Below are 22542 nucleotides of genomic sequence, written 5' to 3' on the forward strand. Positions count from 1 at the left end.
AGTACAACAGGTGATTCTGAGTTATCTGGAACAGTCAAGAATATAAAATAGCCTACACAATTGAAGAACTGTTTTTGGAAATGCATTGACTACAATGGCAGACCTTGCGCTTCTTGAAGATTTGCAACAAGCACTTTTGCGCAGAGATCGCGTTTTCAGGGACCGCACAGACTTACTCGCTGAGAGTGATGAGTGGCTCATTAGTCGTTTTCGTTTGCCAAGGGCAATTTTGCTTGCTTTGTGTCAGCAGTTCTCGCAACTTTTGGAGAAGTCGACAAAGCGCACCAGTGCAGTCCCCGTGCACACTCAGGTTCTTTCTACTATTGGCTTTTTAGCCACAGGCACATTTCAAAGGGAAATTGGTGACAGGTCTGGTATTTCTCAACCCACCGTGAGCCGAATTATGCCACACGTTTTACATGCAATTATATCACTTACATCACAGTACATTACGTTTCCAAATACCGCAGCGGAAAGGACAAAAATTATGACCGATTTCTACAACATCGCAGGATTTCCAAGTGTAATAGGGGCAGTTGACTGCACACATGTTGCCCTGAAAGCTCCTACTGCTGATGAATTTGCATTTGTAAATAGAAAAGGTTATCACTCCATTAACGTGCAGGTAATCTGTGATGCACACTTGATCCTGCTAAATGTCGTTGCGAACAGGCCGGGAGGGACACACGATTCCTTCATTGTGCAGAACAGCATCGTGGGACTTCGTCTTCAGCAAAGCGCTGCTGGAGAAGGCTGGCTTATTGGTAAGTGTGTAACGATTAGATTACTTCGCAACACCATCCAGTGTACTGTATTTTATGTTAATCTACATCATTGCAGGGGATCGAGGATATGCCCTTAAATCCTGGCTGATGACCCCAGTGGCAAACCCTGTATCCCAAAAGGAGCTGAATTACAACCGAGCACATGAGCGCACAAGAAGCACAGTAGAACGTGCAATAGGCTTGCTGAAGGCTCGATGGCTGTGTCTGTCAGGCAGAGGAGGCATATTGCAATACAAACCCGACAAGGTTTTAAATTTTTAAATATTTAAATTAAGTTTTAATTGTATTTTATAACTACAATATTTATCAATTTGCTTTAGGTGTGCTATATCGTTAAAGCATGCAGTGTGCTGCACAATATTGCCATTAAAAACGGTATACCACTGGATGAGATGCCAATACAAGAAGATCGCCACATGGCAGAAGGTTTTGACCCCATGCCAAATGCTGTGGCCGTGCAACTAAGAGCAGGGATAATCGAACGGTTCTAAATCTGTTTCACAATAAGGAGTAATTGTGAGAAAATGGTGAGATCAATTGGAGCTTTTATTGAACTTGCATGATGCATTTAGTGCATCACAAATGTTCCTCAAGTTCACATTGATTTGGTGCAGTTCTTCTTTTATGCTTGCAATGCCTCTCACTAATTCCTCCTGTGTTTTCAGAACCGCATCAGTCAGGACTCGTGCCTCGAGACGCATCGGACGTGCTGAAGTGGCAGGCGGAGCAGGACCTGGCAAAACTGGCAGATCTATAAAATAAATGTTACATGAACAATCCAAATCATTTGCATTGTGAGTGTTATTTATCTATGAATAATATATCAAAACACAAAACATTTGAAAACCTTCTAACCATTTTCGGATGGCTCGGCGTCTCCTGCAGTTGATGGAATTGCACTTTCAGTGTCACCATCGGGGATTACTCCGCTCACTGACGTTTCACCAATAATTGACGCTATCTTGTCATCCAATGGTGACACTGAAATAAGACTCTGGCCTCCTCCCGTGGCAACGAGGTCTCTTTTGTGGGCTGCAATTCTTTTTTTAGAGGACACTTTCAAATCAAACCACTTTTTCTTCACTTCTGCAGTAGCTCTACATACAGGTGAGACGGCATTTATCGCATTAGTAACCTGTCCCCACCCCAAGTCTTTTTTTTTCTTTGACATTCCGCCTGAAAAAGCAGCAAACAAAACCGTCTTATTACGTTGTACCTCATTTAACAGCACTTCCACTTCGTTGTCTGTGAAGTTTTTTTTCTTTCCTCTCTTCACGGGATCCATGATAACGGTTCTATAGTGCCCTGGCGGCATTGGGTTTTTATAAGGAAGGTTGTTTGCCAAATAAGGTTATTTGAGGGCGTGTCTGTATGCAAATTTAAATTACTATGCACACGCAAACAATTTAGAAGGAGTGCGATTCATCATCAGTCATTTCGTACAGCTGTGCGTACTCACGTTTGATAACTCCCAACTTTCTTGTGCTTACGGCTGTTGGTATACGCACTAGTTTAGAGCTTGTTTTACGCACGCTTGATAAATGAGACCCCAGGTCGCTACGGTACCTAAAATACCTGTCACTTTGAGTTTAAGTAGGAGCCTCTTGTGGGGGACAACATCAAAAGCCTTTTGGAAATCTAAGTAGATGACATCATAGGCCTTCTTATCATCAACTTCCTGAGTAGCTTCCTCAAAAAACTCCAACAGATTTGTTAAACAGGATCTACCTCTCCTAAATCCATGCTGGCTATCCCGCAAAATGTTATTAGAGTCCAGGTAATCTACCATTTTCTCTTTGATTATAGCCTCCATAACTTTACCAGTTATACAAGTTTATTTATTTATTTATTTGTAATAGAGTATAAACGACTCACATATTTTAATTAATTACTTACATTCAGTGCTGTGTGTGGTTGTGCATTGACTTTAATAGGAAGGAGTGTCTGCAGGTTTTCTGCACCACACACAGGTACCAGCCCGTGTCCTTCCTCTCCAGTCGCCTCACTGTGACGCTGAGCACTTTATTAACTCTTTCATCACTGAGCTCCACAGGCCTCCCATCCAAACTCCCAGAATTCTCTACACAGGAGCCCCTGCCCATCCTACACCACATCATGTCAATGTAAATGTCAGTATAGTGACACTGAATACTGACAGTGTCTCCTTTCATAGGCGTCACCTCCTGTTTGTCCACAAGCTGCCCTGGAGATCCTGAAGACACAAATCAGAAACAAAGGAAGCACTAACGTTTGCATAACAATAAGATATTCTCACTATGATTATGAACCAGTAACAAGATGTTTATATCGTCTTTCCGTACATTTTATGCATATCTATAGCTAAGTTATGACATTTGTCATATTACTTATCATACTTAACACGGGGGCAGCATGGTGGCGCAGTGGTTTGCCCTGCTGCCTTACAGCAAGAAGGTCCTGTGTTCAATACCAAGTCCTTTCTGCGTGGAGTTTGCACGCTCTCCCTCTGTTTGTCTGAGTTTTCACCAGGCGCTGTAGTTTCCTCCCACGGTCCAAAAGCATTCAAGAGGGGTTGAATGGTGAGTCTAAATTGGTCCTGTAGTTGTGTGTGCACCCTGTGGTGTGTTGGTGATTCCCCAGGGTTGGTTCCCACTTGTGCCCAGTGTTCTTGGGATAGGTTCCAGTCCCCAGGCAACCCCAGTTGGAATTAAGTGGCTTCAGAAAATGGATGGATGGATACTTAACCCCTGTAGAAGCCCATGTAAACTGATATGGTTACTTTTTCCACGCTACATTTATCATATTGGGAAAAATTTAAATGCATAGCAGCGGCCCTTCTACCTCCGACGAGCTAAAAGGTGTGGCACAAGTCCCCTTATCCTCAGGACACTTTATAACTGTGTCATCAAGAGCATCCTAACTGGATGCGTCGCCGGCTGGTATGATAGCCACACCACCTACCCCAGCAAAGCTCTGCAAGTAGCAGCACGGTGTGGGGAATATCATTATGAGATGAGCTTCCTGTCAGGGTCAGCTCCTGTTGTCCCAGTCTTGCATCCATAGCTTCTGGCTTTGACCTTGAATAGGATAAGTGCTACAGCCAATGGATGGATATTCCATACTTACATGCACTTCACACATTAATGTCAAATGAAAGTATAATTTTCTTTACATGCACTGTTAAGTATTAACATGGTCTATATGAGTAATTATGTAACTAATATTAAATAAATTTAAAGAATATATAGCATGCAGTGTTGGCCTCCCAACTGCAGGGTAGGCCACACGAATCCCAGCCATAGTCTGTGCCTATGTGTATAGACTTTGCGTGTCCTGAATATGTCACATTAGACATAGATTGATATCAAGCTTGGTACTTCATGATTAAAGCTAAATCAATAACGTAAAACATTCCCATTTAAATATTCAATTGCTTGGAAAAAGGCCTATTTACCAATTAAACCCGTAGCAATAGCACATAAATCCATTAAATACACAGATTAAGTTTAATTTGGTCTCAGATATTACAAAACCTCATGAATAATACACTGACATTAGGTCTATATATTTGTGTGTTTTTTTTCCCATTAGCCTAGCCTACTTTTTGTCTCTGGGGAAAAGGATACGAATGAACTCGCATGTCCGCTAAACATGACTTTATACACAAACACGGAATGTAGTGTCCAGTGTTCAAACTCATTGATTTCAGGTCATTTTCACCTGTTGAAATGATTGAAGACAACAAAAAGATCATTTAAAGCATAAATGCATTTATTTTCTAATTAGATGTCAGCAAAACATTAAACATTTGTATGTAGTAATTGCAAGAAAACAAAAAGAAAACAAAATGTACCATTTTAAGTTTCTGGTACTGTGACATAACACTGATATCAGCGCATTTAACAACGCTACACATGACAGGTTAAACTATTCCTTCTAAGCTAGGTATCCTAAACTCAGTACGTCCAAACAAAAGCAAAAACAGAAATACTGTCACAGGTCCAGGGCGGACTAAGAGAGACAGCGTGTCATGGAGCAAGCAGAAACAGAGAGTGGACGACTCACTCAGGGATTCAAAGGAGGAAAGGGGAAAAACACTAGAGACACTAATAAAAACAAAAGCAGACCACGAGGGGTCAAAAACAAGACAAGGAACAACAGTAATCAAATAAGAAATCGGTCGGTGGGTCACAAGCTTTTTTTTTTTTTTTCCCTCCACCACCCCCCCTCTGCGGAGGACCACTTTATTGTGCCCGAGATGTTATTTCAGGTGGAGTCTAGGACCCAACCTGACACGTGTGTATAGACAAACAGGCACACACATATACAAGCATACGTTCCCACCCTCATGCAGACATAAACAAATATTTACACATTCACCCAACATTTACACACACAGAAATGAACGCTGTACACATACTCTCACTCCCCATATATACTCTATGTGGACCCCTATTTTTCCTCTGGCAAGGAGACCAGAAGATCACCCCGGACCCCGCAGTAGCCGAGAAGCCCACCAGCCCAGACCCCGACCAGACGGCCAGCTCTTCCTCAGCCCCCAGCCCCAAATGGCGAACAGGGAACGGGGGTGTGAAAAGACCCCATGCCCCCCTTCGCCCGCTCAGATGCGGTGTTGGTGTGTGTTGTTCTAAAGTGCTTTTAAAACAGATGAAGGGCATGGCACTAACCACCCCCTGCCGACCAACAGCTGGTGTTAGCTCCGCCTCTCCCCAGAGCCCTCAATGTCTGTGTGTGATTAAAATTGAGATGTGGGCCCTGGCACCAGAGGTAAGGCTGAATGAACAGACCGCCCTCTGGATGCCATTCTGTGTGCCCATCCCCAATGCCCTAAATGTATGTGTCATGAGAGAGTAAGTAATGAGAGTGTCTACGTTGTAGTGTATGAATGAGGTACAGGTGGTTGCGAGGGGACAGAGGAGGAATACCTACCCTGCATCCCAGCAACGCACCTACACCTCAAAGCCCTACATGTGTGGTGGTGTGATGGAGCGGGAGGAGGGAAGCATTTAGGGATGGGGAGGAAAGGAATGGGGGGGGGCAAAATACCTCCCCCCCCCGGAGCCAGCTCCCCCGCTGACCCCCATAGGCACTCCCCGTTCCCCGAAATCCATCCAGGGAGGGGGGCCCAGGCCCATCCAGACCGGGGCCCAAGGCAGCAGCACCACCGGGCCCCACAGAGCCCAAGGCGCCCCACCGGACCCCACTACAAAGGAAAAGCTACCCCCGCCCCAGCATTCAGTCAACTCCCAGACTGCATAAGACAAAAGACATCCAAAGACATTGTACCTCTCTGAAAGGTAGAAACGTTTCACCGCTCGTCCAAGCAGCTTTGCATGTGCATCAACAGAGGTAGAGGCATTAGGCACAACCTGTCTCCAATTCAACCTGCGGCCCTCTCATCATTTGCCAAAACAAAAATTATTCCCAGGAAAAAAACAGACCCAATTCACACCTCCACCAGGTGGACCAACCTTAACGACCCACTCTATTGGAGTAGAAGGGACTGGTTACATCTACCCGCAACTCCCCCCCCCCCTCCCCCCCCCACTTTGTTTCACTCAACGAGCCCCCTTAGACTACTTACCCAGGAGGATAAATATGTGGACACTTACTACCTCCCTCAGTCTGAAGAAGCTGCTTGGATGAGCAGCGAAACATTTCTAACTTTCAGAGACAAGTCCAGTTGCCACGAGTCAACCACCAGAGAGTATGGTCTAAGGTTGCCTGGTCCTTCTGTTCCTCTGTGGTGAAGGGTACCTTAAGGGTACCTTCACCACATTGCCATTTGATACTGACACCTTCACATTGCCTGCTTCTAAATCGCCAACGATCAGTTCTTCCAATAATAATTTGTCCACCTTAGTTTCAACAATATCCAAATTTATAGCATTCAGCTGGAATTCACTGTTTACAACTTCTACTGCCACATCCACAATTTCCAGTTCAAATGCTTTTTCAAAAGACTTTTCTCTAGTCTCCTCCACTTCAACTTCTCCAATTTGTACTTGTACAATTTCGAAATTAAATTTACTTTGATCTAAATATTCGAGATCAAACTGGCAGAGGTCTACCAGCACAGCTCCTATCTTCAGACTGTCTTGATGGTTGTCTACAGGCTTTATGGAGATTGTCCTGTTATTTATCACAAAAGCCTCCAACCCATGTACATCTATCCCCTTATCCCTCCCAAGCTGGCTAGTGGGTGGAGTTACTTGGGAGCACTCCTCTTCATCACCCCAGCAGATGATCTCTTCCCACTTGTCCCAGGCTGCCCAATAAGCATCATCCGTCCAGCTAACTGCCTTGGCAATTCGCCTTCGGGAATGTGACTCAGTGGAACTGTCAGCCTGGTCAGAAGGTGATTCTGCTGGGGAGCACAGCTCTTTCTCATCTCCCCAGTCAATCACCTCTCCCCACTTGTCCCAAGTTGCCCAGTATCTGTCATCGCTCCAGCAAACAGCTTTCTCAAATCGTCTGATTCTGAATGAGGAAAAACAACATACAGGCAATGCAATGGAGCTGTCAGTCACTCCTGACATGTGGACTACACTTCTGCACTGACCCACACCTTCCCAATCAACAACCGCATTACTGCACAGGCAGAGCTGCTATCTTTGGTCAGCTGGCTGGCGTGAGATTCTCAATTCCAGACAAGTCTGCACATTCATCTCCATATGTGTAACAGTCTTACTACCTTGTAAATAATCTGGAGGGTTTGCAGACTACCCCAACACTTTTGATGCAGCTAATTTTAGGTTTATAATGGAACAAAACAGATTGACTACAAGACATCTTGAGTGAGGGTTGGCAACCCTGCATATGACTAACTAACCTGCACATAAAATTTAAATATAATCCAAACAATATACTGAATTTTACACAAACATATTTCAATATACAGTCATACCTCGGCTCACGAACTTAGTTCCTGACCTGAAAAGTGCGTGACCTCAATCAATTTCTCCCATTTCAAATAATGTAAATATGTATTATGTTCAATATGTTTAAACCTCAGAAACGCTGCATTTTCTTCAATTTTTAAAACTTTTCTGTGACCAAGAATCCATCCATCCATTTTCCAAACCGCTTATCCTACTGGGTTGCCTATCCCGGAAGCAATGGGCACGAGGCAGGGAAAAATCGAGGATGGGGGGGCCAGCCCATTGCAGGGCACACTCACACACCATTCACTCACACATGCACGGGCACACATACGGGCAATTTATCAAGTACCCGGAGGAAAGCCCACGACGACATGGGGAGAACGCGACCAAGAATATAGACTTAAATTAAAATAACCTTACTTGTAACAAATAATGCTGTTGGTACGTCAAACTGTCGGTGCAGCGGTAAGAAAATCGGGAGAAGACTAACAATAATAGAGGATTTATACATGGAAAAATAAGTTCACACAACACGTTATTCACCATGAACTAGGACATATCGCCGTCTTTCTCTTTAGGTCACTCTATACATACATATATACACTTCGAGCACGCGCAGTACAACTCAACGCCCCCTACCGTACAATCAAATTATGACAGACTGTGCACATATAACTGAGAGCATACATTTACATTTACATGCTAACAAATGCAAAATTAAATAAAACATTAAAACTGAGCATACGCTGGTCACTCGAAAGACGCCAAAACACGGAAAAGAACCACAAAACATCCCCCCAAAAAACTAAACAATCAACATTACAAAACTGAGTAACAGTCAAATGCAGTAATTTCGAAAATATGATTTTTTTAAATTAATATTATACTGGACATTTCTTCGCGTTTCGGGTGGTTTTTTGGGAAGCTTTCATTGGACCCTTTTCGGGACGTTTGTGGGTTCGCGGCCCGAAACACGGTTCGACAACCAGTACAAAACATTTTGGAACATCTGGTTCGTAACCCGATTTATTCGTGATCAGGACTGTTCGTGGGTCGAGGTACCACTGTACATACAAAGACAGATACTAAATAATAAGAAGTTATACGATAAAATGGGAGCAGAAATGCAACGTACCTTGCCATCTTGGTGCAGAAAAGCAAGTGAAGCCGCGTCTTTCAAACCGGTAGCTTCCCACGTGCGGAGGCATCAAATGTAACCAAGCAACAACATAACTAAATAATAACATCATAATACGTATAGTTCTTATATAATAATGACAGTTTTATGAGTTTTTTATTTACTTTTAGAAGTAAATAAGAAAAAAAATTGTGTAAGAACTGCAAAGCAAGAATATAGTAGTAAGCATGAATCACACATTCAGCTCTGGATAATATCAGACAATGACTTAAAGACACGTGAAATGAACTGCACTCTTGGAGTCTGTCTCTCCCCAAAGCACTATGCACGGTAACTTATTTAATATGGGAATTATAAAATGACACTTTGGTAACATTGCAAATTGTTGTATCGCGATACATAGCGATCAGTATGTCGAACTGTCACGCCCAGCTCGTACGATCCTCATGTGTGCCATGCCCCCCCGATTATCCACGTGTGCTTCACCATTATACCCAGCTGTGTCCGATTATTTTCGCCCAGTCCTGTCTATTTCAGTCCATGTCTTGCTTTCTTTCCTGGTCCGTCATTGATGTTAGTTAGTCGATGTTCGTGCTTCGTCCCGTTTTAGTGCTAATAAATCCCAGTTTCCCCGTGTTCTGCCTGCCTGTTTCCTGCCGGTGCGATCGCGCTCGCAACCAGCCCGAAACCTGACACGAACAAGGTTATACGTCACACAAGCTTCCCACAAGAACCTGTAATTAGACTAAGCGCGTACCACACTGGGCCCGGCTGCCTTATACGGCAACCGAGCACGATCGCGTCCTGCCCCCCTTCCCAGTTCTGCCCCCCTGTTGCACTTACTGGTCAGGACGCGAGCACGTTTTGTCATCAACCTGCAACTTTTTGTGTGAAAGAAACATAAGAAGCAAAGCTGTGTACCACAGTAGGGTAGAATTCATGGTTAATTTCGTGGCTTATTTGGGGCGGTTTTGAGTATGATGACACACACAGATTTGTCAAGTATACAAAGCAGAGGTTTTTATTTATTCGTGCTGCACGTATAGGAAGATCCACACTTTATCAAATATCTCAGGCAGACTGATGCTGCGCGGGATACCGGTGCCAAAAAGGTATTGCGGTACCGCATTTTTGAAAGCTGTTCGGTATTACATTACATTACATTTCTTTAGTACTTGTACTAATTACACTATTTTCGCTTCCGCTAACTATGGGATCATGACGATGGACTCTATATAGCAAAACCACTGCCGAAACTAAGTTATACACTAAGTTAGACCTGCACCCATCATGCTATATAAAATACTAAAACGTCAGCTAGTTAAGTATGATGTCCATAGCTTCACGTCAGTGATTTATGTCAGGGATATACATTGACGTCATCAAAGTTTGATGTTTGAATAATAAATAGATAATAAAGCATAATGTGCTGCGTGGGACGTGTTTTATATGTGATCAGGTCATCAGAGCTGTATTATGGGATGTCACCAAGACAGGTAATGCTAATACTTAAAAGTAAATAGCATAATCATACAATGATAAGAAAGAGAATAAGGCAAAAACATTTCTTGAAATTTGGCCTGAGGGTGGCGCTAGAGTGATGGATGGATTGAACCCAAATTTGGTATGAATAGCTGGAACTGACCTCTATCGATGTGCCAAATTTCAAAAAAGTTGCCAATCAGCTCTATGGGCTGCCATAGACTCCCATGGCAAAAAGCATAATAATAGTGAAAACTACTAAAAACTATAGGTATCCTAATAATAATAATAGACTGTCATCTCTAAATTGCCCACAGTGTGTGAGTTAGTGCATTCCCTGCAATGGACTGGCATCCCATCCAAAAGTATACCCTTGTGTCCTATGCTACCTGGGATAAGCTCCAGGCCCTCGTCTCCAGGATATGCGGTATGAGGATGGATGAATAATAATCATGTTTATTTCAATTTCAATTATTGGCAAATATAAACATGTACCAAGGATAATAGCAATAAATACAGTATGCCAAAATAAATGCTAGAGGAGAATCCTGCAATTCCTGCCCCAGTCCTGGGTCTGAGGAGTTTATTCTCACTGAGATTGCATAGGATTCCTCTGGCTGCTGTTTTTCTCCCATACACGTGAAGTGCTACTTCTTCATTGCCCACATGTGAGCCAGTATGTGAGCCCTGATCCAGGCTACCATCCCGCCCAAAGCATTTCCTCTGTATGCTGCTTCCTGCAGCCCTGCAGTGGATAAAAGGAAAGGACAATGGTTTGTTGATTTATAGCACATGTATTGTTATATTTTATATTATTCAAATATACATTACTCAGTAATAACTCAGTAACTACTCAAGTACAAATGATGAACAAATACAGTAACTGTTATGATTAAGAATGAACGAACGTGGGATCAGTATATAACTAATACTTTCTGGTTAATTAATAAATTAAGTAAGAGTGTAGTACTTCAGGCCAAATAGTGTGACATTTGCAATAGCGAAAGCCTTCGTTTTAAAGATGACTTTTCATGTTTTCACTTGAAATCATGTGGAAAGATCACATCTCCACCCACAAAGCTCTTTCATATTTCCTGAGAGCCATATTTCATATTTGCTGGCGAGCTGTCTCAAAATTTTATCAGTTCCATTCCAGCCCCCTATAATGCCTCTGCAAAGACTGAAAAAGAGCCATCAAACGGTTATTGAATTATGGTCTTAGCAGGGTCAAGCATCAAAACTGCTGCTTTTTTCATTATCACTATGTGGCGCTGCTTGCATTTTGGGACTGTTTCAAAATTAAATCAGTTCTAGTTCCTCACCAATACCTGTACAAAGTTTGAAAAGGATTCGTCGAACGGTTTTTGAGTTATTGGCTTGCATGCCAAAGTATCTGCAGCGACAGGGGAACAGTGCTGAAACCAAAAGTATTCCCTGAAGGCCAGGGAATACCATCCATCCATCCATTTTCTAAACCGCTTATCCTACTGGGTCGCGGGGGGTCCGGAGCCTATCCCGGAAGCAATGGGCACGAGGCTGGGAACAACCCAGGATGGGGGGCCAGCCCATCACAGGGCACACTCACACTCCATTCACGCACACATGCACTCCTACGGGCAATTTAGCAACTCCAATTAGCCTGAAGGCCAGGGAATACAACAAAGGTAATTTATGCTTACAGATCTGAAATCAGCAGATCACATTTATGTACCATCATGTATGTTAAGTTCTTGTTGCTGTAAAGCGGAGAACTACTACACGGGAGAGAAGTATCCAGGCTGAAAAATATCTTCTGGAATTTTACTGAGGTCAGCATGTCATTGGCCCCAAAGTGGCATTCCCATATCAGTTGAAATATGCAATTGTCTGCATGCATAAAGTTGCCTCTTACGCCATACTCCATCCATTTTCCAAACCGCTTATCCTACTGGGTTGCGGGGGGTCCGGAGCCTATCCCGGAAGCAATGGGCACGAGGCAGGGAACAACCCAGGATGGGGGGCCAGCCCATCGCAGGGCACACTCACACACCAGTCACTCTCACACGCACACCTACGGGCAATTTAGCAAGTCCAATTAGGCTCAGCATGTATTTGGACTGTGGGAGGAAACCGGAGTACCTGGAGGAAACCCCACGACGACATGGGGAGAACATGCAAACTCCACACACACGTAACCGAGGTGGAGACTCGAACTCGGGTCCCAGAGGTGTGAGGCAACAGTGCTGACCACTGCACCACCATGCCGCCCCCCTAGGTCAATCCATTCAACAGTTATTAGCCACAAGGCATGTTTACTTATTGCAACACCACCTAGTGGTGGTGTTGGAGAAAGCGTCAGGCTTTCCACTCCAACTCTGCACACAGGACCAAACTACAGTACAGTATATGTTGAAGAAAGCGACAGGCTTTCCACTCCAACTCTGTACACACCATTAATTACGAGACAACACACTTAGAGTTTTACTTGCACAAGGGTAACCACACTCTCTGCATGCTAGGCTACAAAGGAATGTGTTACAAAGGGTGGTTCCCCTTGGCACCTTTATTTATAGTCAATGGGGGGCAGGGGTCTTGGAGTGAGAACAAAGAAAGGACTGTGAGAGTAAGAAGAAGTTCTGGTTTTACTCATGTGGACAACTATTTAAACACGTGCTCAGGATACGTGTAAACTAATATAATCTAAATTATAAAGGTAAAGAAAAACAAAATAATGTATATACATATTTACACTCATTGCTGATTATACAGAAATGATAACAAATGATTAATAACAGTTTCTTCAACCTAACAGGTGGAATGACACTATTTTTGTTCTTATTCCACAGAATTGGGCCCCAAGTCCAGTCACAAAATCGATTTTATCCAATCAAAGTTCGCGGATGCCATCGAACCTTAGCAGTAGCTAGATCGCGCACAGGGTATAACGTAGGATCTCTACTCCTAGTTATAATGGGGGAAGAAGGAGGAGCGAAGAGATATGGACACACATCCTGTTCAGTGGCTTTGTCATCAAATTCATTGGATGATAGTGGCCATAGCATCTGACTTTTAGTAAATTTTGGTCACAATCCCTTCTAGATGATGCACCCCAAATTTGATGATGATTGGATCAACAGCCTAGGTTTCCAAAAAACTTTTTTTTCAGAAAAATTCAAAATGACAATATGACAGACTTAATTAATGAGTGCAATCGAAGTTAGACAAGCCATGGCTTTAAACACACCAAAGATCATAATCCCAGGTTTAAGAATTCAGAATTTACATGCAGAAACATATCTTGAAATTTGACCTGATGGTGTTGCTACAGGAATGAATGGATTAAACCAAAATTTGGTGAGCCAGTATTTTGGATGGGCCAAATTACAAATTAGAAGATTGGACAAAATTTTTGGCCTGTGCAAAATAAGTAGGTTTTCTGAAAAATTCAGAATGACAGAAAATCCAATAAGGAAATTAACGGCAATGGATGAATTTGAATCGGGATGAGCAAAGGATTCAGGGGAATGAAAGATCACAAATCTAGGCCAAGGGGTGTAAACATACTTCATATATCAAGTATAATACCCGTAAGAAATGAGTTTATTATAAGAATGTCCGCTAAAGTCAGCTAAAACTGCCTAATTTCATTCTTTTTAGCTTTGCTCTGACTTCAGCTGAGTATTTTGTTCACCCTGGTGCTTGTTGGTAATACCCCAGTGAGTACAGTGCACACCCCCTCCCCCAAACAGATTCTTCCCAAAAAAATGCGCCAACTTCCTTCACGAGGGAAAGATTTGGGATCCATTTAGCCTTTATTTATTTGTAATAGAGTATAAACGACTCACATATTTTAATTAATTACTTACATTCAGTGATGTGTGTGGTTGTGCATTGACTTTAATAGGAAGGAGTGTCTGCAGGTTTCCTGCCACACACAGGTACCAGCCCGTGTCCTTCCTCTCCAGTCGCCTCATTGTGACGCTGAGCACTTTATTAACTCTTTCATCACTGAGCTCCACAGGCCTCCCATCCAAACTCCCAGAATTCTCTACACAGGAGCCCCTGCCCATCCTACACCACATCATGTCAATGTAAATGTCAGTATAGTGACACTGAATACTGACAGTGTCTCCTTTCATAGGCGTCACCTCCTGTTTGTCCACAAGCTGCCCTGGAGATCCTGAAGACACAAATCAGAAACAAAGGAAGCACTAACGTTTGCATAACAATAAGATATTCTCACTATGATTATGAACCAGTAACAAGATGTTTATATCGTCTTTCCGTACATTTTATGCATATCTATAGCTAAGCTATGACATTTGTCATATTACTTATCATACTTAACACAGGGGCAGCATGGTGGCGCAGTGGTTTGTCCTGCTGCCCTACAGCAAGAAGGTCCTGTGTTCAATCCCAAGTCCTTTCTGCGTGGAGTTTGCACGCTCTCCCTCTGTTTGTCTGAGTTTTCACCAGGCGCTGTAGTTTCCTCCCACGGTCCAAAAGCATTCAAGAGGGGTTGAATGGTGAGTCTAAATTGGTCCTGTAGTTGTGTGTGCACCCTGTGGTGTGTTGGTGATTCCCCAGGGTTGGTTCCCACTTGTGCCCAGTGTTCTTGGGATAGGTTCCAGTCCCCAGGCAACCCCAGTTGGAATTAAGTGGCTTCAGAAAATGGATGGATGGATACTTAACCCCCTGTAGAAGCCCATGTAAACTGATATGGTTACTTTTTCCACGCTACATTTATCATATTGGGAAAAATTTAAATGCATAGCAGCGGCCCTTCTACCTCCGACGAGCTAAAAGGTGTGGCACAAGTCCCCTTATCCTCAGGACACTCTATAACTGTGTCATCAAGAGCATCCTAACTGGATGCGTCGCCGGCTGGTATGATAGCCACACCACCTACCCCAGCAAAGCTCTGCAAAAAGTAGCACGGTGTGGGGAATATCATTATAAGATGAGCTTCCTGTCAGGGTCAGCTCCTGTTGTCCCAGTCTTGCATCCATAGCTTCTGGCTTTGACCTTGAATAGGATAAGTGCTACAGCCAATGGATGGATATTCCATACTTACATGCACTTCACACATTAATGCCAAATGAGAGTATAATTTTCTTTACATGCACTATTAAGTATTAACATGGTCTATATGAGTAATTATGTAACTAATATTAAATAAATTTAAAGAATATATACCATGCAGTGTTGGCCTCCCATCTGCAGGGTAGGCCACATGAATCCCAGCCATAGTCTGTGCCTATGCGTATAGACTTTGCATGTCCTGAATATGTCACATTAGACATGGATTGATATCAAGCTTGGTACTTCATGATTAAAGCTAAATCAATAACGTAAAACATTTCCATTTAAATATTCAATTGCTTGGAAAAAGGCCTATTTACCAATTAAACCAGTAGCAATAGCACATCCATCCATTAAATACACAGATTAAGTTTAATTTGGTCTCAGATATTACAAAACCTCATGAATAATACACTGACATTAGGTCTATATATTTGTGTGTTTTTTTTCCCATTAGCCTAGCCTACTTTTTGTCTCTGGGGAAAAGGATACGAATGAACTCGCATGTACGCTAAACATGACTTTATACACAAACACGGAATGTAGTGTCCAGTGTTCAAACTCATTGATTTCAGGTCATTTTCACCTGTTGAAATGATTGAAGACAACAAAAAGATCATTTAAAGCATAAATGCATTTATTTTCTAATTAGATGTCAGCAAAACATTAAACATTTGTATGTAGTAATTGCAAGAAAACAAAAAGAAAACAAATTGTACCATTTTAAGTTTCTGGTACTGTGACATAACACTGATATCAGCGCATTTAACGTTACACATGACAGGCTGAACTATTCCTCCTAAGCTAGGTATCCTAAACTCAGTACGTACAAACAAAAGCAAAAACAGAAATACTGTCACAGGTCCAGGGCGGATTGAGAGCGACAGCGTGTCATGGAGCAAGCAGAAACAGAGAGTGGACGACTCACTCAGGGATTCAAAGGAGGAAAGGGGAAAAACACTAGAGACACTAATAAAAACAAAAGCAGACCACGAGGGGTCAAACACAAGACAAGGAACAACAGTAATCAAATAAGAAATCGGTCGGTGGGTCACAAGCTTTTTTTTTTTTTTTCCCTCCACCACCCCCCCTCTGCGGAGGACCACTTTATTGTGCCCGAGATGTTATTTCAGGTGGAGTCTAGGACCCAACCTGACACGTGTGTATAGACAAACAGGCACACACATATACAAGCATACGTTCCCACCCTCATGCAGACATAAACAAATATTTACACATTCACCCAACATTTAGACACACAGAAATGAACGCTGTACACATACTCTCACTCCCCATGTATACTCTATGTGGACCCCTATTTTTCCTCTGGCGAGGAGACCAGAAGATCACCCCGGACCCCGCAGTAGCCGAGAAGCCCACCAGCCCAGACCCCGACCAGCTGTTCCTCTCAGCCCCAAATGGTGAACAGGGAACGGGGGTGTGAAAAGACCCCATGCCCCCCTTCGCCCGCTCAGATGTGGCGTTGGTGTGTGTTGTTCTAAAGTGCTTTTAAAACAGGTGAAGGGCATGGCACTAACCACCCCCTGCCGACCAACAGCTGGTGTTAGCTCGGCCTCTCCCCAGAGCCCTCAATGTCTATGTGTGATTAAAATTGAGACGTGGGCCCTGGCACCAGAGGTAAGGCTGAATGAACAGACCGCCCTCTGGATGCCATTCTGTGTGCCCATCCCCAACGCCCTAAATGTATGTGTCATGAGAGAGTAAGTAATGAGAGTGTCTACGTTGTAGTGTATGAATGAGGTACAGGTGGTCGCGAGGGGACAGAGGAGGAATACCTACCCTGCATCCCAGCAACGCACCTACACCTCAAAGCCCTACATGTGTGGTGGTGTGATGGAGCGGGAGGAGGGAAGCATTTAGGGATGGGGAGGAAAGGAATGGGGGGGGGGCAAAATACCTCCCCCCCCGGAGCCAGCTCCCCCGCTGACCCCCATAGGCACTCCCCGTTCCCCGAAATCCATCCAGGGAGGGGGGCCCAGGCCCATCCAGACCGGGGCCCAAAGCAGCAGCACCACCGGGCCCCACAGAGCCCAAGGCGCCCCACCGGACCCCACTACAAAGGAAAAGCTACCCCCACCCCAGCATTCAGTCAACTCCCAGACTGCACAAGACAAAAGACATCCAAAGACATTGTACCTCTCTGAAAGGTAGAAACGTTTCACCGCTCGTCCAAGCAGCTTTGCATGTGCAAATGCACAACCCCTCACTCAACAGAGGTAGAGGCATTAGGCACAACCTGTCTCCAATTTAACCTGCGGCCCTCTCATCATTTGCCAAAACAAAAATAATTCCCAGGAAAAAAACAGACCCAATTCACACCTCCACCAGGTGGACCACCCTTAACGACCCACTCTATTGGAGTAGGAGGGACTGGTTACATCTACCCGCAACTCCCCCCCCCCCCCACTTTGTTTCACTCAACGAGCCCCCTTATACTACTTACCCAGGAGGATAAATATGTGGACACTTACTACCTCCCTCAGTCTGAAGAAGCTGCTTGGATGAGCAGCGAAACGTTTCTAACTTTCAGAGACAAGTCCAGTTGCCACGAGTCAACCACCAGAGAGTATGGTCTAAGGTTGCCTGGTCCTTCTGTTCCTCTGTGGTGAAGGGTACCTTAAGGGTACCTTCACCACATTGCCATTTGATACTGACACCTTCACATTGCCTGCTTCTAAATCGCCAACGATCAGTTCTTCCAATAATAATTTGTCCACCTTAGTCTCAACAATATCCAAATTTATTGCATTCAGTTGGAATTCACTGTTTACAACTTCTACTGCCACATCCACAATTTCCAATTCAAATGCTTTTTCAAAAGAATTTTCTCTAATCTCCTCCACTTCAACTTCTCCAATTTGTACTTGCACAATTTCAAAATTAAATTTACTTTGATCTAAATATTCGAGATCAAACTGGCAGAGGTCTACCAGCACAGCTCCTATCTTCAGACTGTCTTGATGGTTGTCTACAGGCTTTATGGAGATTGTCCTGTTATTTATCACAAAAGCCTCCAACCCATGTACATCTATCACCTTATCCCTCCCAAGCTGGCTAGTGGGTGGAGTTACTTGGGAGCACTCCTCTTCATCACCCCAGCAGATGATCTCTTCCCACTTGTCCCAGGCTGCCCAATAAGCATCATCCGTCCAGCTAACTGCCTTGGCAATTCGCCTTCGGGAATGTGACTCAGTGGAACTGTCAGCCTGGTCAGAAGGTGATTCTGCTGGGGAGCACAGCTCTTTCTCATCTCCCCAGTCAATCACCTCTCCCCACTTGTCCCAAGTTGCCCAGTATCTGTCGTCGCTCCAGCAAACAGCTTTCTCCATTCGTCTGATTCTGAATGAGGAAAAACAACATACAGGCAATGCAATGGAGCTGTCAGTCACTCCTGACATGTGGACTACACTTCTGCACTGACCCACACCTTCCCAATCAACAACCGCATTACTGCACAGGCAGAGCTGCTATCTTTGGTCAGCTGGCTGGCGTGAGATTCTCAATTCCAGACAAGTCTGCATATTCATCTCCATATGTGTAACAGTCTTACTACCTTGTAAATAGTCTGGAGGGTTTGCAGACTACCCCAACACTTTTGACGGAGCTAATTTTAGGTTTATAATGGAACAAAACAAATTGACTACAAGACATCTTGAGTGAGGGTTGGCAACCCTGCATATGACACTAACTAACCTGCACATACAATTTAAATATAATCCAAACATCCATCCATCCATTTTCCAAACCGCTTATCCTATTGGGTCGCGGGGGGTCCGGAGCCTATCCCGGAAGCAATGGGCACGAGGCAGGGAAAAATCGAGGATGGGGGGGGCAGCCCATTGCAGGGCACACTCACACACCATTCACTCACACATGCACTCCTACGGGCAATTTAGGAAGTATCCGGAGGAAACCCCACGACGACATGGGGAGAACGCGACCAAGAATATAGACTTAAATTAAAATAACCTTACTTGTAACAAATAATGCTGTTGGTACGTCAAACTGTCGGTGCAGCGGTAAGAAAATCGGGAGAAGACTAACAATAATAGAGGATTTATAAATGGAAAAATAAGTTCACATAACACGTTATTCACCATGAACTAGGACATATCGCCGTCTTTCTCTTTAGGTCACTCTATACATACATATATACACTTCGAGCACGCGCAGTACAACTCAACACCCCCTACCGTACAATCAAATTATGACAGACTGTGCACATATAACTGAGAGCATACATTTACATTTACATGCTAACAAATGCTAAATTAAATAAAACATTAAAACTGAGCATACGCTGGTCGCTCGAAAGACGCCAAAACACAGAAAAGAACCACAAAACATCCCCCCAAAAAACTAAACAATCAACATTAAATGACTGAGCAACAGTCAAATGCAGTAATTTCGAAAATATGATTTTTTTTTATAATTATACTGGACATTTCTTCGCGTTTCGGGTGGTTCTTTGGGGAGCTTTCATTGGACCCTTTTCGGGACGTTTGTGTGTTCGCGGGCCGAAACACGGTTGGACAACCGGTACAAAACATTTTGGAACATCTGGTTCGTAACCCGATTTATTCGTGATCAGGACTGTTCGTGGGTCGAGGTACCACTGTACATACAAAGACAGATACTAAATAATAAGATAAGTTATACGATAAAATGGGAGCAGAAATGCAACGTACCTTGCCATCTTGGTGCAGAAAAGCAAGTGAAACCGCGTCTTTCAAACCGGTAGCTTCCCACGTGCGGAGGCATCAAATGTAACCAAGCAACAACATAACTAAATAATAACATCATAATACGTATAGTTCTTATATAATAATGACAGTTTTATAAGTTTTTTATTTACTTTTAGAAGTAAATAAGAAAAAAATTGTGTAAGAACTGCAAAGCAAGAATATAGTAGTAAGCATGAATCACACATTCAGCTCTGGATAATATCAGACAATGACTTAAAGACACGTGAAATGAACTGCACTCTTGGAGTCTGTCTCTCCCCAAAGCACTATGCACGGTAACTTGTTTAATATGGGAATTATAAAATGACACTTTGGTAACATTTCAAACTGTTGTATCGCGATACATAGCGATCAGTATGTCGAACTGTCACGCCCAGCTCGTACGATCCTCATGTGTGCCATGCCCCCCTGATTATCCACGTGTGCTTCCCCATTATACCCAGCTGTGTCCGATTATTTTCGATTATTATACTCCATGTCTTGCTTTCGTTCCTGGTCGGTCATTGTTGGGTTATAAGTGAACAGTAGTAGGTCTAAGGTTGTCACCACCGTTGAGAACTACATTTCCCATAATGCACCAGCAAAATGGCTGCTGATCACAAATGAAAACACCTGAACAGGAATGGTAGCTCAGTCTTCAAACAAGCCAAGGAACAGCACAGCAAGCTCTACTCAAGAGTTTACTCCAAAGACACCAATGGTTGGTAAATGTTATTAGGTTATATTAGTTAAAAAGAACTAAAATTCAAAAGCTTTCATTTTGATTTGATTGTCTGTTTGACGTTTGATTGTCTTTATTACATTTGATGTTTAACTGTTCTGTTGTTTGAAGCGAGCATTTAATGAAATTTATTATTTGATTTAACTTAATTCACTAGATTAATGTTATTAATTCATTTGAAATACTTACAATGGTTCATTTGTTTACCTTAATTTAATATAATCTAAAAAGCTCATGTATTGTTTTAACATCTTACAGAATGACATGGTGAACCTCTGTATCTGTGCTTTGTAGGTTATCAACCTGACGATTCAAACATTGGTTGATTAACTTGAAACCAACAAGTCTAAGTTGGTAAATAAAACTCAACGAAAGGTGAATCAAGAGGTGTCCTTTTGGAGTGGAACTAGAGTGGAACTTAACAGTCATTGATGTTAGTCGATGTTCGTGCTTCGTCCCGTTTTAGTGCTAATAAATCCCAGTTTCCCCGTGTTCTGCATGCCTGTTTCCTGCCCGTGCGATCGCGCTCGCAACCAGCCCAAAACCTGACACGAACAAGGTTATATATCACACAAGCTTCCCACAAGAACCTGTCATTAGACTAAGCGCGTACCACACTGGGCCCGGCTGCCTTATACGGCAACCGAGCACGATCGCATCCTGCCCCCCTCCCCAGTTCTGCCACCCTGTTGCACTTACTGGTCCGGACGCGAGCACGTTTTGTCATCAACCTGCAACTTTTTGTGTGAAAGAAACGTAAGAAGCAAAGCTGTGTACCACAGTAGGGTAGAATTCATGGTTAATTTCGTGGCTTATTTGGGGCGGTTTTGAGTATGATGACACACACAGATTTGTCAAGTATACAAAGCAGAGGTTTTTATTTATTCGTGCTGCACGTATAGGAAGATCCACACTTTATCAAATATCTCAGGCAGACTGATGCTGCGCGGGATACCGGTGCCAAAAAGGTATTGCGGTACCGCATTTTTGAAAGCTGTTCGGTATTACATTACATTACATTTCTTCAGTACTTGTACTAATTACACTATTTTCGCTTCCGCTAACTATGGGATCATGACGATGGACTCTATATAGCAAAACCACTGCCGAAACTAAGTTATACACTAAGTTAGACCTGCACCCATCATGCTATATAAAATACTAAAACGTCAGCTAGTTAAGTATGATGTCCATAGCTTTACGTCAGTGATTTATGTCAGGGATATACATTGACGTCATCGAAGTTTGATGTTTGAATAATAAATAGATAGTAAAGCATGATGTGCTGCGTGGGAAGTGTTTTATATGTGATCAGGTCATCAGAGCTGTATTATGGGATGTCACCAAGACAGGTAATGCTAATACTTAAAAGTAAATAGCATAATCATACAATGATAAGAAACAGAATAAGACAAAAACATTTCTTGAAATTTGGCCTGTGGGTGGCACTAGAGTGATGGATGGATTGAACCCAAATTTGGTATGAATAGTTGGAACTGACCTCTATCGATGTGCCAAATTTCAAAAAAGTTGCCAATCAGCTCTATGGGCTGCCATAGACTCCCATGGCAAAAAGCATAATAATAGTGAAAACTACTAAAAACTATAGGTATCCTAATAATAATAGACTGTCATCTCTAAATTGCCCACAGTGTGTGAGTGAGTGCATTCCCTGCAATGGACTGACATCCCATCCAAAAGTATA

At 43.1% G+C, this 22542-nt stretch overlaps 1 protein-coding gene and 3 long non-coding RNA genes across 9 annotated transcripts; 1 reads left to right on the top strand and 3 right to left on the bottom strand.

Annotated features, from left to right (window-relative positions):
- The first annotated feature begins 276 nt into the window (after positions 1 to 276).
- LOC125721636 (uncharacterized) lies at positions 277 to 1565 on the top strand. The gene is made up of 3 exons (XR_007385869.1): positions 277 to 764; positions 841 to 1031; positions 1451 to 1565. It is a non-coding gene; the product is annotated as an uncharacterized LOC125721636 (long non-coding RNA).
- On the bottom strand, positions 1314 to 2340 carry LOC125721629 (uncharacterized). Its single transcript, XR_007385863.1, has 2 exons — positions 1641 to 2340; positions 1314 to 1536 (listed from the first exon to the last, which is right to left on the bottom strand). It is a non-coding gene; the product is annotated as an uncharacterized LOC125721629 (long non-coding RNA).
- Positions 2341 to 2822: 482 nt separating this feature from the next.
- LOC125721653 (uncharacterized) lies at positions 2823 to 4485 on the bottom strand. Its single transcript, XR_007385892.1, has 3 exons — positions 4391 to 4485; positions 3726 to 3834; positions 2823 to 2997 (listed from the first exon to the last, which is right to left on the bottom strand). It is a non-coding gene; the product is annotated as an uncharacterized LOC125721653 (long non-coding RNA).
- Positions 4486 to 5478: 993 nt separating this feature from the next.
- LOC125721609 (uncharacterized) lies at positions 5479 to 20569 on the bottom strand. 6 transcript variants are annotated; one of them, XR_007385847.1, is made up of 3 exons: positions 20060 to 20569; positions 17508 to 18710; positions 5479 to 6071 (listed from the first exon to the last, which is right to left on the bottom strand). XR_007385847.1 is itself a non-coding variant. In XM_048997585.1 (2 exons), exons 1-2 carry the CDS (start codon positions 20065 to 20067, stop codon positions 6500 to 6502), a joined length of 774 nt encoding a protein of 257 aa, XP_048853542.1. In that variant the 5' UTR covers position 20068; the 3' UTR covers positions 6432 to 6499. The 6 variants fall into 6 exon arrangements, 2 of the variants coding, with proteins under 2 accessions (XP_048853542.1, XP_048853541.1); XR_007385848.1 differs by having other exon boundaries at positions 5479 to 5831; positions 17269 to 18710; XR_007385849.1 differs by lacking the exon at positions 5479 to 6071 and adding an exon at positions 6170 to 6237 and having other exon boundaries at positions 17691 to 18710.
- Positions 20570 to 22542: the final 1973 nt, after the last annotated feature.

The sequence above is a fragment of the Brienomyrus brachyistius genome, unplaced genomic scaffold (assembly GCF_023856365.1).
Source record: "Brienomyrus brachyistius isolate T26 unplaced genomic scaffold, BBRACH_0.4 scaffold34, whole genome shotgun sequence".
Classification (NCBI taxonomy): domain Eukaryota; kingdom Metazoa; phylum Chordata; class Actinopteri; order Osteoglossiformes; family Mormyridae; genus Brienomyrus; species Brienomyrus brachyistius.